Source organism: Pseudorasbora parva, chromosome 4, assembly GCF_024679245.1.
Source record: "Pseudorasbora parva isolate DD20220531a chromosome 4, ASM2467924v1, whole genome shotgun sequence".
NCBI lineage: Eukaryota > Metazoa > Chordata > Actinopteri > Cypriniformes > Gobionidae > Pseudorasbora > Pseudorasbora parva.
The window spans coordinates 47,173,805-47,192,341 of record NC_090175.1 but is presented as its reverse complement, the minus strand read 5'-3'; the positions used below and the strand labels follow the sequence as shown (position 1 = coordinate 47,192,341).

The following is an 18,537-nucleotide window of genomic DNA, read 5'->3' as shown; positions in this document are numbered from 1 at the left end:
TTTTTACAGTGCATGTATTACAATAGTATTTTAATTCTGTCTTAATGATAATTCCCCATGTTATTAAAAGTGGTATTGAATATCAATATTTTCATGGTACTGTACCGACGTTTGAAACTCCAGTATTGTAACACTACATATAACAATTACAATTTAGGTCTGTTCCTCACAAAAAGCTATCGTAAAACTTTCCTGGTGTATAAACAGCTTTTTGTTGTTGTTTTTATGTTTGGATCACGTCATTCCCATTGGCATTTACATTTATTGTATGGAAAAGAGCTTTTATTTAAAAAATAAGCAAATTATGACTGAAATTTGGCTTGTGCCATCTCACCTTGTTTTTTGTTTTTTTGTGAGGACTTTTTTTGTGGCGGTTTTACAAGGACGACTTGTAATTACCATCGCATACAGGCTGCCAAAATGACCTTCCAGACTCTTTGTGTGTGTGTTTGAGTTGACAGTGTTCATCAATATACTATAACTATGCTAAAATCGAAGTTTGTCAAAGCTGGTAATTACATACCCATCAGTAAGAGACAGGCATAAATACTACCACTGTGACATCCTGTTTACTGAATTATCTAAAATTATCTAAACAATTTAGGGCAACTACAAATCACAAGTCAATCATGGGGCAGGGTTGCAGGAAGATCCATGATATCTAATAAAAGAGTAACTGAATGTGTGACAGTGCGCTAAATAACGACTGTACATCTACAGACATGTGTGTTTGTGTAAATGTGCTTGTGCACTTACTGACGGCGGGGGGGATTCTCTGCCAATGAGTGGCGTGTTCTCGCACCGAGGGGTCTGAAAGTTAGCATTCTGGCTCCTGCGTCACAAACGAGACACCAGTTACTCTGACTCCCTCTTCATGGGAGGGATTTCCACACCGCGAAGCACTAAACTTTACAAATCTGACATAAAGCTTTAAACTGCAGGGTATGAGTAATGCGCAAAGCCATTGAGTGATACCTCTAAGCACTATATTGAGTCATATCCACTATATATTTAGAGGTACATGATTGCGCTTGGGATGTGTGAAACATCATCAATCAGAGAAAAACTCATTAAACAAGCTGAATTATCTACTTTAGGGCTGCACAATATAGTGTTTTAGCATTGGTATCGCAATGTGTGCATCTCTATTTAGTTTAGTATAGGGATTGTAGTTTCAAAAACGCATGTGATTCTCTGATTAAATTTCATAGTGAAACCATCTAAGAGCGAAAGTTTATTATTTGCACGTGTTTAGGTCCTGTCAGTTCAAGCCTTTTTAAACCATTCGGGCGCAAGAAAATGCAAAAGAGAACTCAATTTGGAACTTGCAAGCTGTTTTCTGGACGCGCGCAGTGCAGACAGCGCGTGAACACCAAAATAAGTTCCCTTTCACCTCTATTTGTGCTTGAACAGACACATACACGGATACGTACATACATGTGTCCTCGTAAACACACTCACGGATGGCTTATGTGAACAGATGCGTATCATTATATTGGATCCGTGCATCTTTTTTGAAAGTGACAACAGCTTAATATATCCACTGCTGTCTGAGTCATTAATGTTAATCAAACAACAAAATACAAAGAGAAAATCACTTTTGTAGCTTTAAAAAATATTATACTTAATTTATAAAGACTATACAGTGCAGTATATTTATATATTATATTTCTGTACCTGAATACTGTTAGACTTATCTGAAAAACACAAAAGCACTGTTATTTAATTTGTCCATTTTCTTTTGTATTTATGTATGCTTGCAATTAGATTATTTTATAAGTAGCTTCTCTCCCCTACAAAATCACTCCAATCATTCTAGAATTACAAGTTTTTCTTCCAAATAGAGCTATTCAAGTTATCATATCGCGCAATATATATACACCGCAGATTTTTTTCCCCCGTGTTTTTTTCCAATATCGTGCAGCCCTAATCTGCTTATACTTCTCATGCCATAATATATTTTTATCTACACGCCGTTTACGGGCTCTATATTTATAATAACTTCAATCAAGAAGTAAAACCCATGCAGTATTAATAACTGAAATCTGAAAACCTAAGGTAAATACAGCAAAGCCCATGCAGTAATCTATGTTTGCGAACCTATACTACAGGACCTGTAATACCGGTACGGTCCTTCAATTCCAGCCCATGCATTAGGATGGCTACACTCACATGTACTCAGTGACTGGTGCGTTGCTGACAGTGTGCGCCGCAGCGGGGAGACTAGCCTCGCTGCCGTAGGTGCTGCTGCCACAGCTGTACAGGCTAGGCATGTGCACGCGGTACAGGTTATCGTGCGGTGCTCGCGGGCCGAGTGTGGCCGAAGTCTCATCGCCATCCTCCTCCTCAGACCTTCAGACAAAGTAGCACAGGTCAAACACGTGCCCCTGGGTCGGAGGGGAGGGCAGGGCAAAATTCTCTCCTCTCACTAGACTTGGTGAAGACCACTTTAAAACCAGTTCTCAGGCCGTCTTTATATTGACTCAACAGCATACTGATGGTTACTGTCAAAATGACGTTTAATGCTTTCTTTCTTCTAGTTTCATCTCTGTCGGTTTACATGACAAAAGGGAAAGTATAAATATATATGTAGGCCTATTTTTTAGAGATATGAAAATAATTAAGCTATAGTCATTGCATGTATATATGAATTAAATGCATTCAGATACAATTTTTATCTTATTCAACTCTACTCAACTTACAGTGAGTACAACAAATACAATTCTCTCAACACCTTTTAGCCAACCAATGCGCTTTTGGAGATATACTGCATCATATTTTAGTAACAGCTGTAAAAAAATAAAAAAAAAATAAAGATTTGAATCGACATCAGTTCGTTTAAATAGTAATATTTCACAATAATAATTGCTGCCTTAGTGAACAAAAATTTCTTCCAAAAACATTTTTAAATAAAATGACTGACCCCAAACGTTTGAGTGATAGTGTACGTTATTATATTTTAGATCATTTTTATAATAAAATAAAATTACATATTATATTAAAATAATTAAAATGAAATAATTTCACCTCTTCTGAGTTTTTTGACTATTTACTGGGAAATCCAATGTGCATGAAATCTTGATGCTCTCAACTTTTGATTTTAAAAGCCACTTTTAATATTCATGATTTTTAATGGTTGACTGAATGTTGTGGTTGAACTAATTATGAAACAGTTTATCTGCCAACTGATGGAAAAACTAGGCTCATTACATCCATTTTAAACCAAATATAGTAGTCTGTGCATTTTTAGAATACCTGTAAAATTGGCAGTCGGGATGCCAAAACAAACAACCAACCAAAAAATATGCTGTCATTTTAGAATGGGGCAGAAACTCAATGTAATTTTTTTATATGTGTTTGCTTTAATACATGTGCATAGTCAATGTAAAAAAATGAAATAAAGTAAATAAATAAAAGGCAAAACAATTCTACAGTCATAGAGAACGTTAAAGTACTAAAATGATGCTAGTCAAATCAATTCAAGAGAACTTAAAACAAATATCTCACAAAAACTACTGTGGATGTCCATTGCATGTCCAATGGATTGTCCTCAGTAACCACTGAACCTTCTCTCAGTGATTCGGGTCATGCATTAAATCAACAAACACCAACTATGAATTGGATTTGAAAGATAAGCGTGGGGGTGGGTGGGGGGGAGGGGAGGGGGGGTTGGGTTTGGGGGCAATTTAAAGAAAAGGAATAAATAAAAAGAACACAAGTGGATCAGTGAAGGTGTAGATTTGGATGCCACTTTGATCAAGATAGCTTTTGTTCGGGTAACTCTTAACAGACCTTTTCCAAACCACCTTGCCAAATGTGTAATATAGGCAAACGAACAGTTTCATATCACCAGCATAGTTTCAAATGATGATGACACTTTACAAATGCATATCAGCCTTGCTTGCAGTTTCAAGATAGTCCAAGGGGAGGCAGTGTCTTCCACAGAAATATCAGTCTGCCTTTGCACAGAATTTGGAATATGGTTTCTTTGTTCTTTCCCTTTACAGAGAAACACACGCACTGACGCAGACAGATGCTACACCGTGAGTCAAATAGCAAATACCGCCATCGCCTTAATTCAAATTACTCCTTTCAAAATATACTACTATTTTTCTTTCATATGCAAGCTATTTTTGGGTAACCCATTGAGAACTACAAAAGCAAGCGTTATGCTCACACATACTAGGGGGCAGTGGGTTTTCCAAATCTAGGACACGGAGGAATGGACGACAAGACAACAGAAACTACACACAGTCATGAGAAGATGATTAATATGTGAAAACAGGAGCAGATATGAAAAAAAGCATTAAATACGTGACTGGCAGTCAATTCCTTGTCCATGAAATGAAGTCCATGTCTATCTACTGAAGCTGCGTTTAAGATACTTTGCCCTCCTGCACCCCCCCTCTTTTGACCCCTGCACTCTCACCTCTTGCTCTGCCAGGTGTGAGGCACACTGCAAACGATGGAGCTAAACATTAGCGCAGTGACGAATGAGAAAAGGACCAGATAAATGAGACCCTCGACTCCATCATAACACAGTCCAGTGAGAGCCTGGACATAGTCCTGTGAGACATAAAGAAAAAGATGAACAGTCAAATGAACAATCTGGTCTTGTTCTAGAAGTCTTTGTACACAGTAATGGAGGCAGCATACATTTATTTGCACAGAAAGCACAAACAATCATGGGAAGCAATATATGGCTGTTCTTTCAACTTCGGGTTCTCCCTGGGGTTGATTTTTATTAAAATGAACAGATGGTCTTTCTTTTGCTTATACACTACCAATCAAAAGTTTGGGGTCGGCAAGACTTTTTAATTGTTTTCAAAGAAGAAGTCCCTTAAGCAAACAAAAGCATTAATTTGAGTAGAAAGTTTAAAAGAACAGCATTTATTTGAAATGGAATTATTTTGTTAAGTTATAAATGTGGTTGCTCTCATTTTTGAATAATTTAATGTGCCTTTGCTGAATAAAAGTATTAATTTCTGTCTCTCTCTTAAAAAAAAAAAGAACGGTAGTTTGTCTTAAACATTTAACATAATTTATTTTTGCTATTTTAAATGCTACAGCAAGCATTTAAACCCAGACCCATATTTTGAAATTAAAATATGGGTCTGAGACAAGAGTAAAACTTAAAATCTATCATAAAAGTCACATTTACAATAACTATGATAATACTCTAAACCAGGGATGGGCAACTTCGATCCTGGAGGGCCACTGTCCTGCAGATTTTAGCTCTAACCCTAATCAAAAACCCGCACACACTTGTAGATTTCTAGAAATCCTAAAACATTAATTAGCTGGATCAGGTGTGTTTGATTAGGGTTAGAGCTAAACTCTGCAGGACAGTGGCCCTCCAGGACAAGTTGCCCATCCCTGCTCTTAACAAAAGATAATAAAAGTGAAATAAATTAATTGTGCCTTAAATAAAGTTTTTTGTAAGACTAGGGGTCAGAGGCAACTGTATTTTATCTTTTACAATCATATTTTGTCATTACACAGAAATAGCTTGCTAGTGTATAGACATCTAAAGTGAAGTAAACAAAATATTTTTTAATACTAATAATATATTTTAATCGGGATGAGCCATAAAAAAGCCCTACAAAAAAAAATACATGTACCATGTGCAGGCTCCGACAATCGACCAGGGCAGTGAGGTGGTGGAGGCTGACTTCAGTGGAGTTTAACACCCCCTGCATCTCCTCCAGGTTACTCTAATGACCAACCCAATGAGAGATAGAGAAGATTAACCAATAAACATCCAGATACAATGTAAAACCACACTTAATTTTACTCTTAAAGTGAAAATTACAGAATGATTTACTCACCCTCAAGCCAACATAGGTGTAAATGATGTTCTTCTTTCAGACGAATACAATCAGAGTAATATTTAAAAATGCCCTGGCTAATCCAAGCATTATAATGGCAGTGAATGGCAGGCCAAAATGTGAAGTGCAAAAAAAGTGCATCCATCCATTATAAAAGTAATCCACACGGCTCCGGGGGTTAAAAAAAGCAGCCTTCTGAAGCGAATAGATGAGTTTGTGTAAGAAAAATATCCATATTTAACATGTTATAAAGTAAAATATCAAGCTTACGGCAGACCGCCTTCTGTATTCAACTTCCTCTCGTAGTTGAACTGTGATAGGCGTTATAGTTTCTTATAGTGGCGTTCGCAGGGGAACTGCGTTACGATCGAAAGGGGCACGTCACTGTACGAGTTGAATCTTTTGTACTTCATAACGTGTTAAATATGGATATTTTTCTTCGAAAAGGAGAATGTCATATACACCTAGGATGGCTTGAGGGCGAGTTATTTATGGGATAATGTTTTTTTTTTTTTAAATGAAACTCCATTTAAAAGACATCCGTAATCACACACCTTTGTCTTGGGGAATTCTCTGATAGCTGAACGCAAGAGCTCAGAAACATCATCTTGCATCTCCACAAGAGATTTATGGCTCCCGGAGAGTTTCTGCAAATCAGAAGAATAATTTATAATTCATGAAAGAAAACAAGATCATGTGGAAAACGAGAGAGAGAGAGAGAGAGAGAGAGAGAGAGAGAGAGAGAGAGAGAGAGAGAGAGAGAGAGAGAGAGAGAGAGAGAGAGAGAGAGAGAGAGAGAGAGAGAGAGAGAGAGAGAGAGAGAGAGAGAGAGAGAGAGAGAGAGAGAGAGAGAGAGAGAGAAAGAGAGAAAGAGAGAGAGAGAGAGAGAGAGAGAGAGAGAGAGAGAGAGAGAGAATTATGTACCTGCTGAAATGGGTTGGTCTGTCCCATGCTGCACTTCAGATAATACTGCAGGATATCTAAGACATAAAGCATAAATAATAATGCATATGAATTCCAATAAATATGATCATTGTTTTACTCATCCTCACATTATGACCGGTTTCTGCATTAGTCCTCTCATCTTTCGTTGGTCAACAAACAGATCATTCTTAATTAGATACTGAATTATTCTTGAAATCACTCTGCATTGAAAACAGCTGATCCAAACTAACAAACCACAGCAGTGAATCTGTTGGTAGCAGTACATAAATCTGCCTCTCATGAGTCACTGTGACCCATCAGTTCATTATTTACTAAGCCAGCTGGTTGAGATTACAAACAATGCCAACTAGCTTCATTTGTTAGGATATTAAGTTTGTTTTCTGTGTCTTTGTGTGAGTGTGTGCATGCAAAAGAGATGACTGTAACGACAATGGATTGTTCTGAACCATATTACTGCATGTTTGTGTGCTAGAAAAAAAGAGAATAAGAGGAGCAGCAGTGGAAGTGGCAGAGGTTGAATTATTAATTAACCTCAGTATTATCTAAATCACCACACTCTTAGTAGGTTTGAATGTAAAAATATATCATGAATAGTCATTGTGAGAAATCCAAATGTACTGGCAATAAAATAACAGTTTAATACGTTTTTAAAAGAACAATCTTAAGTTCAGCAAGGCCACATTTATTTGTAAATAATCAAAATACAGTAAAAATAGCAATAAATATTGTGAAATATTTATATATTTAAAATAACTATTTTCTATTTTAATATATTTTAAAATACAATTTATTCCTGTGATTCAAAGCTAAATTGTCTGCATTATTACTCATCTTCAGAGTCACATGATCCTTCAGAAATGATTCTAATATGATTTGGTGCTCAAGAAACATTTCTTGTTCAACATCAATGTTGAAAACGGCTGTGCTGTTTAATATTTTTGTGCAAACCGTGATAAAATGTTTTATGTTTATTATTCTTTTTAAGTTTCACATTACTGAATTAAAGTATTTAAAACATTAATATACAGGATGGAGTAAATGCACAGAATACAGGATATATTGGCCTGCAGACATGCCTCCCATTCCTTTACCTTCAACAGTGGAAAAGTGAATGCCTTCAGCAGTAAAGTGTGAATGAGTGCTGATTGTGAATGTGCTGTGTAGGGGCTGAGAGGGTCATGAATCGTATCCCCTGTGGGAACTCATTAGAAATGACATTCATGTCTGTTCAGGAAAGCCACAGTCTGAGAGCAGGATACAAGACCTGCTTTGTACATAAACACCCTTTAAGAAAGCCTCCTCTGCATAGCAATGCTTTAGAACTTTTGAAGCAATGAATGAATGAGCGCGATTGTAAGCATACACATTTTTTTTGTGAGGAGCCTTGAGTTCAAGACTTGATACATAATGATTTGTATTAGTGGTGTAACGATTTGTTTTAACAACAATTCGATTCGTATCACGATTTGAGGTTGTCTATACGATTCAAGGACAATATTGGTTCATTTCGAACTATACAATCCGAAACGATTCAGTGACTTGAAATCGATTCAGTCATTTTTTTAGCCAAAAATTTGAATCAGTGTGACTGAAATAAATACGTGCAGGTGAAGTTTCCTAGATTCCTGTTGTTTCTTTTAAGGGAACCAGATATCAATTAATTATGAATATTAAAAAACAAGTAAACAATTAATGGCAAATGTGTTCACATTTTATTTGAATAAAGTGCAACCAACAGTTTAGGTTGAATTAACAGGAAGTTAACCGTTTCTGCTGTCAGTTTCAATAAAAGTACAGTACAACCAACATACTACTACTGCTACTTTTGCTTGTTTTTAAAAATAAAAATATTACAATATTAATATCAAAAAATAAAGTACAACTAACATCTCTTAAAGGTTTAATTAACAGTAGGTTTACCTGCTACTTTTGCTGTTGTTTTCAACATAAAAATAATACAAATATAATATTAATATCAAAAAAATAAAGTGCAACCAACATCTCTTCAGGTTGAATGAGCAGTGGCTGAACCTGTTACAATTACAAACAGAGAGCGACTTATTTAGAACATCTCTGTCTTTTCTAAAGCCAAAGTGTTTCCAAACTATCCACGCCTTGGACCGCAATGGTGGCTTGATAATTTCTCGCTCGTTGGCTTCTCCTCTGTCATCTGCCATGTTATGTTTTGTTTTCTTTGGGCTGCTGCTGGCGCGTGCGGCTAACGTCACATATAGGCAGACTGAATAACGTTTAACGCCTTAATCGTTAAAAGCGCTAAGAAAAAACATCCAGATAAAGTCTGATGTGCTTAAATCAAAGGTGTTATTCCCTATTTTCAATACAATCGGTTGATTACCTTTCGATGTAGTTGGATCATAGGAATATAAATCGATACATTGATGTAGTAGATTAATCGTTACACCCCTAATATGTATTGAATTATCAGTCTATAATGCAACTAATAAAATGCAAATAAAACATACAGCTTAAAAATAATGCCACAAATGTGTTGTGAATTTGTGTTGTGAAATGTGTTGATGAGTCCAACATTTAGTACTTGCTTTTATCTGTACTATATACTATATTTGTTAAACGTTCACTATGTAACTTTTCCGTCAGCTAGTGGTCGGCTTTTGATGACGCCAAGTTTGAGCGCAGAATCTTGGGACATGTGGTCTTCTACTCATCAGGATAGGACTCGGGCAAAAATCATGTTCATGGATGTGATTATTTACGTTACTGTAGTATGAAGCAGAGCAGAGTGTTGTGGGAGCTGAGTAAGGTCGCTGGAGCGATTGTGATTAGCGAGCCGCGGGACTTTTTTAATATGCCAGAGTCGACTGCGCCATTTCCGCTTTTCCGATCATGAGTATGAGGTAACGCAGCTCTGTTCATCATATTAGATACATTTGAGCGTGTTGAAAATAATGCTATGACAGCTGCTATGATACTAGTTGCACACTGCAGTAAAAAGTAAGAAATACTGAGTAAATGTTTCTGCAAAATATAGTAAAACCGGAAACCGAGGGTAACGCAGATATGATGCAACTGACTTGTGACTCCCTCACACGTCTAGGTTCATTGGTTAAAATAGCAAATTTTTCACGATTTACAAATAGTTGGGAACATTTGGGATACTGTAAGTACTCAAGCGAGCAAAATATATAACAAAGGCCTGGTGTTTTTTTTTAATATTTTACTGAAAAAAAATGTGAGCCTTTTTGTGAGCCTTGTCACAAGCATTTCAAATGCTCAGTGAACCCTGCGTAAATTTTGACAAAGGCTAATAAACTGGACTCGACTTGGGAGTACATACCTTGGTTGATAACGGCGTTCTCACGTGTCACTTTGGTGATGTAAGAGTCAGGGGCAACACAAAAATCACTGGCAGTCTAAGGAAGAGAACAAGACATGAAGCACAGCTAGACACCCTCGAAACACAAACACTCAAATACAGGCACAAAGACACAAACATTCAAATGTTTTTGCACCTCTAAATGCCACATATTTGTTTAAGTTATCTATAATTCTCATATTAAACATACACTTACATTCAAAAGTTTGGGGTTAGTACTTTTTTTAAGCAATTTATATTTTTATTTAGCAAGTAGGCATTAAATTGACAAAAACTGACAATTAAAACATTAAAGATTTTCCACAAAACATTTTAAAATAATGTATACAGTTTTCAACATTTAATAATAAGAAATAAGATTAATAATAAGAAATGTTTTTTGAGCACTAAATCAGCATACTAGGATGATTTCTGAAGGATCATCATGTGACACTGAATTTTGCCATTATGTTTAACATTAAAATAGAAGATATTTTAGGCAATAATATTTTACAATATTACTGTTTTTACTATATTTTTTGATTTTGAACATAAATACTGCCTTGCTTATTAGCGTAATAGACTACTTTCAGAAACATAAAAAAATCTTACCGAGCCCACACTTTTGAACAGTAGTGTACATACTTGATATTTTCCTGAATAATAAGCTCCACATAGTTTGGCTCTACTTCATGAGTTTATAATTTAAACTCTCTTTAGGCTGCTATAAAGACAACCCGAAATATCAGCATAAAGGTGACGAGAATTAAAATGTGTTTCTGATCATTTACGCACCACGGCAACAGAAAACTCCAGCCCAAGTGAAGCCCAGCTGATCACAAGTGTCAGCACACCTAGCAAACAAACACTGAAGGAGAGAAATAGAGTAAGATTAAGAATTACCACAGAAAATAATTTGCACTCATCCCTGTTATGTATGTCCACAATACCCTCATTTAATTTCTACACAATGCATACACCAAAAAAGGGCAAGGCCTGATTAAGTTATGTCAGTAGTGATTTGAAACAATCTGTTATAGTAAAGGGGCGTGAAATTTCCAAAACATGCTTGAAGATGGTTGACTAATCACAACACACTGGTCCAGCCAACCAATCAGAGCACCTTGCACTTTTCAGAAGGAGGGGCTTCATAGAGACCGGAATTAAACAGACCGTCAAATGCAAATGCAAACATGTTTTGAACATTTAAAGGGGTACTTCAGCGCTGGGAAGATGAATCTGTATTTAAACTGGGTCATCAATGCAGTAGAAATGTGAAATTATTTTTGAATTTGGTGTCTTCTAGACTGAGAAAAGACAGAAAATGTATTTTTGTCCCATGGGGATGAAAGACTACAATTCCCAGAATGCTTCGCTGCCCTGTGCCATTCCCAACGCCACCAACTTGATTACAGTGACTGAGTTAGAGGAGACACTACAATTAAAAACTGAACGTGTCTGTTCAATATAATGAGTGAGTCACCGCGCCAGTATCACAGCGCTGAGCACTAACTGCAGGAGTGATGAGAGCTGAGGTAATCGCGACTACACTCGCGGCATACATTCACAACGCGAGTTCAGTCTGGCGCGTTTCAGTTCATGCCTTTACAAGCTTAACTTTCATAGAAATTAATTTGAGAAGTTAAAAGACTTACATTGCGTACCATAGTCCGTTTAAATGAGTGCCTGTAGCTGAGCTGAGCTCTCCCTGCAAGCTGAGTGTAATCTCCCATCCCCCATGCGCGGGTTCAAAACATGCGGAAATGGCTCCCTCTGCTGGCTGTAGTCTTTAGCCTTTGGGCAAACGTTCCTCCTATGATGCAAAAATCGTCAATTTGCATCATAGGAGGAATTTTTCCAGAAATAAAATGCATAAATCTCTTGTCTCAGGGAGATATGAGGGGGGAAAGCACAATAATTTGAATATACTCCAGGGTTTCTACTGATACAAAGCCATATGCTAATCGCTGAAGTAACCCTTTAAGCATGAAAACCTATTCTAGTAGACCCCAAAAACAAAAGCAAGAGCATAAAATGGCCTTCTTAAATGCACAAAACTGTGCAAAAATGGATGTTATTCGATTTGTTTTAATGCTGGGACAAGGCGAATGAGCTATTACTGTAAAACAAACACTAAATGTTTCTGCTTTTTATGGATATTTTCTGGTTGGTTTCATTTTTGTTGTTTAGGCTCATGGTGAGTAACCCAGTTAGTACACATCTCTCGGGATTCAAACAAACTCCCACTGACCAAATGTGCTTCTAGATACACATGCACCCTCAAACACTACTACAAACACAAACATGTACACAACATGCGGCAGAAGAGGTGTCTAATTGCAGCAGAAGGAGTGAGAAAGTGAGTCAGAGTGAATCAAGGGAAGATCTTCACCCTTCCTTGTATACTAAATAGATTTTGTTTCGCCTGAATCCATCTCTCCACTGACAACTCTCTCTGATTCGTGCTCTCCCTTTCTCTCTCTCTCTCTCTCTCTTTCTCCATTTCTAGGCTTTCAGAGAATGGATCTCAATTTTGCATAGTTACAGGCTAAAAATAGGCATTTTCACACAACGATTTTAAACCTGGAAATTTCCAAACTAAAACTGTAAATTCAGTAGTGGATTTTAACCTGAGTCATCTTCTGCAATGCACCAGGAAAACGATAAAGGCCCATATAATTTATTCCGAAATAAAATGTGATCTTACATTGTAACAATGACATTGTTTTTTCCTTACACGTCAATATTTCCTTGTTGTGAGTCAAAGTCGATTATTTAAATTCTTCTGACACATGTTAAATTTTGGGTAATTTTCCAATCTCATTCTGCTCTTTACCCTACATTGAAAAGTCATGTCTCCAACTGCCCTGCTGAATTCAATAATGCCTGTTTACAGCACTTAGCTCGGGCAACTGTGGGCATTTATGTAAACAGAGCTGTGTTGAGCAAAAAGTGAGTGTTTCAACTTTTCAAATCAATTCCTATGAAAGTTAAGCTTCCAAAGGCATAAACTGAAAACACGACAGACTGAACACACGCTGTGAACGACTGCCGCGCTTGCCTCAGCTCTCAAACGTAATCTGACTCCTGCTGCGTTTGTGCTGTGACACTCAGTTGGCTCACTCACATCATATTGAACAGACAAGTTCAGTTTTTAAATGTAGTGTCTGTTCTCTAACTGAACGCTGTGGGAAAGTGATCCGGTGATCCAGTAGCGGTGGCTTTGGGAGTGGCCTTGTCTTTCATCCACACTAGACAAAAATAAATTTTCTGTCTTTTCTCAGTCTAGAAAGCACCAAATTCAAAACTTCCTTCACATTTCTACTACATTAATTACCCAGTTTAAATACAGAGCTTAAAGGGTTAGTTCACCCAAAAATGAAAATTATTTCATTAATTACTCACCTTCGTGTCGTTGGACACCCCGAAGACCTTCATTCATCTTCGGAACACAAATGAAGATATTTTTGTTGAAAGCTGATGGCTGAGAAAGGCTTCAAAAAGGCCTCTATTGGCATTCAGTACATTTGCACTCACAAGACCCATGAAGGCACTAAGCACATCGATACAAAGTCCATCTCACTACAGTGGCTGTACAATAATTTTACAATGCGACGAAAATAGTTATTGTGCGCACAAAAATCAAAATAACGTCTTTATCCACAAAGTTATTGACGTGAACTTGACGCATGCGCGAGAATATGACGCAGCTCCACCGTTCAGATCTATGGTTCAGATACATGACCCGGAAGCAAAAAAGAGCGCCGCTAACGCATGAGTTCACGTCCGAGACCTACACAGAAGACAATAACTTGGCAGATAAAGTCATTATTTAGATTTTTTTGCGCACAACAATTATTTTCGTCACATTATTGTACAGCCACTGTAGTGAGATGGACTTTGTATCGATGTGTTTAGTGCCTTCATGGGTCTTGTGAGTGTAAATGTACTGAATGCCAATGAAGGCCTTTCTGAAGCCTTTCTCAGCCATCAGCTTTCAACAAAAATATCTGAACGAAAGATGAACGAAGATCTTACAGGTATCCAACGACACAAGGGTGAGTAATTAATGAAATAATTTTCATTTTTGGGTGAACTAACCCTTTAAAGGTACAGAAAAGGTTTGTTAGGCACTCCTTTGTTATAGATTATATGAGTAACTATTGTGTGTGTGTGATATTAACTAATAATTTGTTAATCATTTTTGCACTCACCTGATCAAGATGCTTCTAGAGTTGCGTATGAGACCAACCAAAACGAGCAGGCAGATTACAACATCAAAGAGCAGCAGACCCAGATAACCCAACCACCTACAAAACACACATACCCATGATCACTTCCAGATGGTTGGAAATTTGTTTAATACTTTCCCAAAATTAGGAACAGTTCTGGAACAGTTCTGGACTTTATCAGTGAAAAACTATTGTGTCTTCTATAGGGGTGACCCCTAATAGTCGAAGATTCGATGCATCGATATGCAGGACCGGATTCGACCACTGATCTCATGGTCGAATCTTCGCGGGTGTTATGAAACGAGGATCATGCCATTTTGGCAATATGGGGGTGCTCAATATTAGTGTTATAAAGAAGCGCCTTTAAAATTCGAACACACATACACCGACGCCGGCATTCGATGACTGTCCGCGGTGATTAAATGTAGATTTCCCTCAAATCATGAATGTACATACTGATTTCACCCTTTGCTACAAGATACACTCATCGTGCAGCTCTTCTGTCAGAAGTCGATTCAAAATTGAGCTTGCTCGTATATAATGTTCACGTCTGCCTGGTGTGAGATACCTGAGAAACGGTGCTGAGCATCAGTCCAGTGTGCGACCCCCTTTAGGCACAATCGGCTTAAGAACGTGCATATAAACACACCCAAAGTGTTCTTTTCCTCTCTAGGCAGGTATTTTTTTAGGTTTATTTATCAAAATGTTCTTTTATATATTTGTGTGTTTCAATCGCGGCTTTTAAATGTTATGAGAGAACGGTTAATTTACGAATGTGTAGTGTAGCCTAGTTTTGATCACTTTATTAAAAGTGTTGGCTGTGTGCCGTGTGTAAAGTAAAATAAAAATAGTCTTAGCCTCCTGCTGACTAGTGTCCTGCCCTTCCCAACCCGTTTATACCGTTTATTTTTTTCCAGTCTATGGTTTACACACACATAGATGATTCGACTATCGGTCAACCATAGAGAGATTCGAAAATTCTGATTTGAATGTGTAAATCCTTAGTCGGGGACACCCCTAGTCTTCTACTGTGTAATGTCTTTGGACATTTAAGTCGTACTTATACCTAAAAGTCACTGAATTAGATTTTTAACTTATATTTTAAAGGTGTCATGCGTCATCTGCAAACAAATCATGTTAGACTACTATTTTTTTTTTTTGTAAAAACCAACAGGATTTTAGAAACCACCACTCTCTGGAACATCCATTTGAAACAAATTTAGACATCACAGAGCAATGACTATGATGTTAGTATGATTTTTATATCAACCATTTTTCATAATTTAAAAATAAGTACATTTTCTCCCCTGATTTTAGCCCTCTGATTTGAATGCTCTGTTTTAAAGGGATGTGTCAGCTGTGAGACTTCAATGTAAACGCCCACTGCTGTGATTTGCTAACAATTTTTGCAAAAGAATTAAGTATTAAATGTGGAACGCTCTCGAAAATGACTTGACTTTATAATTACCTGTACCAGTCATACTGCTCAGTGATGAATGCCAGGTGATCCAAAGAGAAATCCGTACTGCTCCAGAAAGGCACATCCACCATCAGATTGATCAGTTCATCCAGCTGACCCTGCAGTTTCTGGACGATGGACAGGTAGTCTGTCTGCTTGGAGTACACAGTCTCCAGCTGCACCAAACCCTCCTGCAGGGTTTCATTCAGACTGCTGGTGCTCTCTGATACCTAAAGTACACACACACAAAATATGTAAGGCTCAATACATCAGATCCATTATATTCTGCCCCTGAATCAAACAGTAAGATTTACAATGATATCATTAATGATAGACCAGGACGATGAGTTCAGGAGAATTGTCTGCCTGGCCGATTACTGAATAAGAAATGTTAAAAGAGCTGAGCCATAGCCGTGTGGGTAAGTGCTCCGACATATAGTGCGGTTGCACTTCAGCGACCCGAGTTTGAATCCTGGCTCAAGGTCCTGTCCCGGCCCAATTCCCCTCTTTAATCTTCTGTGATTTCCTGTCTGTCTACGTACTGTCCTATCTAAATAAAAGACAAAAAAAAGCCTAAAAAATGTGAATCGAAGGACACAAAATCCCATTTAAATACAGTGATGTTTAATTAGTGCTTGTAGCAAACTTTTATCTTTAAGGGCTTTTTTACACCTGGTTTGTTTGAAGCTCTCGTTTCAGAACCTGATGCGTTTTCTCCCTTAGTTCGGTTTGTTTGTGTGTGTGTGTGTGTGTGTGTGTGTGTGTGTGTGTGTGGTCTGTTTTGCATTATTTGCAGTATTTGCATTGATTTTTGTAAAACGCTGCCACTGCAAAGTAATATTCTGACACATTCAGTATAGTATATATATATATATATATATATATATATATATATATATATATATATATATATATATATATATATATATATATATATATATATATATATATATATATATATATATATATATATACATACACACACACACACACACACACACATATAGGCATTTGCTTGTATTTTTACAGTTGCAGAAATATATGCAGTATTTTTACATATTCCTTATATTTTTACTGCTTTATCATTTATTGAATGTTTAAATAAATCCGTCATGAAAACAAAACACTTTAGTATAGGGAACACATTAACTATTAACTACGACTTTTGCCTCAATAAACTCATAATTTACTGCTTATTAATAGTTAGTAAGGTAGTTTTTGTAGCATTTAAGTTTAGTTATTGGGTAGGATTAAGGGATGTAGAATAAGGTCATGCAGAATAAGGCATTAATATGTGCTTTATAAGTTCTAATAAACAGCCAATATCCTAGTAATATGCATGCTAATAAGCAGCTAGTTAATAACTGAACCTTAAAATAAAGTGTTACCGTTATTAAAACCACAGTTTAAATATTTCAACAAATTGTAGTAGAAGCATTATCATTATAAAGTTGATATAAAAATGCATTGATCAATTTAAATGCTTATATAATACACAACTAATTATTAAATGAACTCTAAATTTCAGTTTCAGTTTATCCACAAACAATTAATTTCAGTGCATCAGTCTTAATGTTTCTCTAAAGCCCAAAGTATACTTTGTCCTCTGACGTACTACTGTCAGGCCATTTTTGTGTCCGGGTGGACAGTGCATGTACAACAGTGTATGTGCGAGTGACATGAATGCTTGAAAACAAAGTCCACAAGATAGTGTGTACTCGCCAAATGTGTCTTTCTGCGCTCATGGCTAAAAGAGTATACTTTCTGGAACACGTAAAATTAAGTATATCCAGGCCTTAGAAGTCAGAACACTTGCTAATGGATATTTTGATACACATAATGACCAAACCCACCAAAACAATTACACCCTCAACCTTATAAATAATTTAACATTTAACAACATGCATGATAGGGATTTTAGCTATGGCAATGGAGATGCATTGACGTATTTGGCAAGAGAAGTAGTATCAAGTTAAAGTGTTCATTAAGGGGCAATGAACTCTCTAGCAACAGCAATGGGATGTTTAGTAGAGGCGATGGTACATTTTTGTGGCATTTAAGTGTCTTTTAAACACTTTGATTTAGCAAATTGTCCATAGCTTAGATCCAACAAAATCGTGAATGACTCACCAGTTTGTCGATGCCTGCCACTGTTTGGTTAGCATGGCGCAAGGAATATGTCAGTCGTGTCACGCCATCGCACGTTTCGCCGTTTCCATAGAAACCAACTGCAATGCCAGCACTGTTGGAAAGTCATTAAAATAGGAATTAGCTCATGTGACTGTGGCAGACTCTTTTATATATAATATACAACACTCTCACACAAGCAATGTCTTTAATCTGGAATCATAAGACTACAACAAACTTTTAAAGACCCTGAAAATTACCAGGGTTATCACATCTGAACTTGACTGAATCAATGTTGTGGTTTTTGCTTTCATAAAGACATTAATACACAGAATCATGGTCGTTTCCTAAAATTACCAGCTTTCATCAGTAAAGTATAGCACATTGTTTATAATCAACGACAATATATTAGACAATAACTACAGCCAAAAATAATATATATTACTGTTGAAAAGTTTGGGTTCAGCAAAATTGGTTAAGATATATTTTTTTTAATGATATTTTTATTTCACCAATGACATTATTGTCAACATTAGAATGAATTCTGAAAGATTGTGACACTGAAGACTGGACTAATGATGCTGAAAATTCAGCTTTGACCAAATGAATAAA

The 18,537-nt window shown here is 36.7% G+C and overlaps 1 protein-coding gene across 2 annotated transcripts in view; it reads right to left on the bottom strand.

Moving 5' to 3' along the window:
- ttyh3b (tweety family member 3b) overlaps positions 1-18,537 on the bottom strand; it is a 51,045-nt gene that overhangs the window by 4,391 nt on the left and 28,117 nt on the right. Inside the window, exons 4-14 of one of the 2 annotated variants that reach the window (XM_067442029.1) lie at positions 17,929-18,040; positions 15,808-16,028; positions 14,322-14,417; positions 10,903-10,975; positions 10,090-10,165; positions 6,753-6,808; positions 6,383-6,475; positions 5,622-5,714; positions 4,430-4,566; positions 2,173-2,352; positions 757-832 (exon numbers count right to left, since the gene is read on the bottom strand). In XM_067442029.1, coding sequence (XP_067298130.1) covers positions 757-832; positions 2,173-2,352; positions 4,430-4,566; positions 5,622-5,714; positions 6,383-6,475; positions 6,753-6,808; positions 10,090-10,165; positions 10,903-10,975; positions 14,322-14,417; positions 15,808-16,028; positions 17,929-18,040 — 1,213 coding nt within the window. The remainder of the gene's footprint in view (positions 1-756; positions 833-2,172; positions 2,353-4,429; positions 4,567-5,621; positions 5,715-6,382; positions 6,476-6,752; positions 6,809-10,089; positions 10,166-10,902; positions 10,976-14,321; positions 14,418-15,807; positions 16,029-17,928; positions 18,041-18,537) is intronic. The other variant, XM_067442030.1, reaches the window with a different exon arrangement.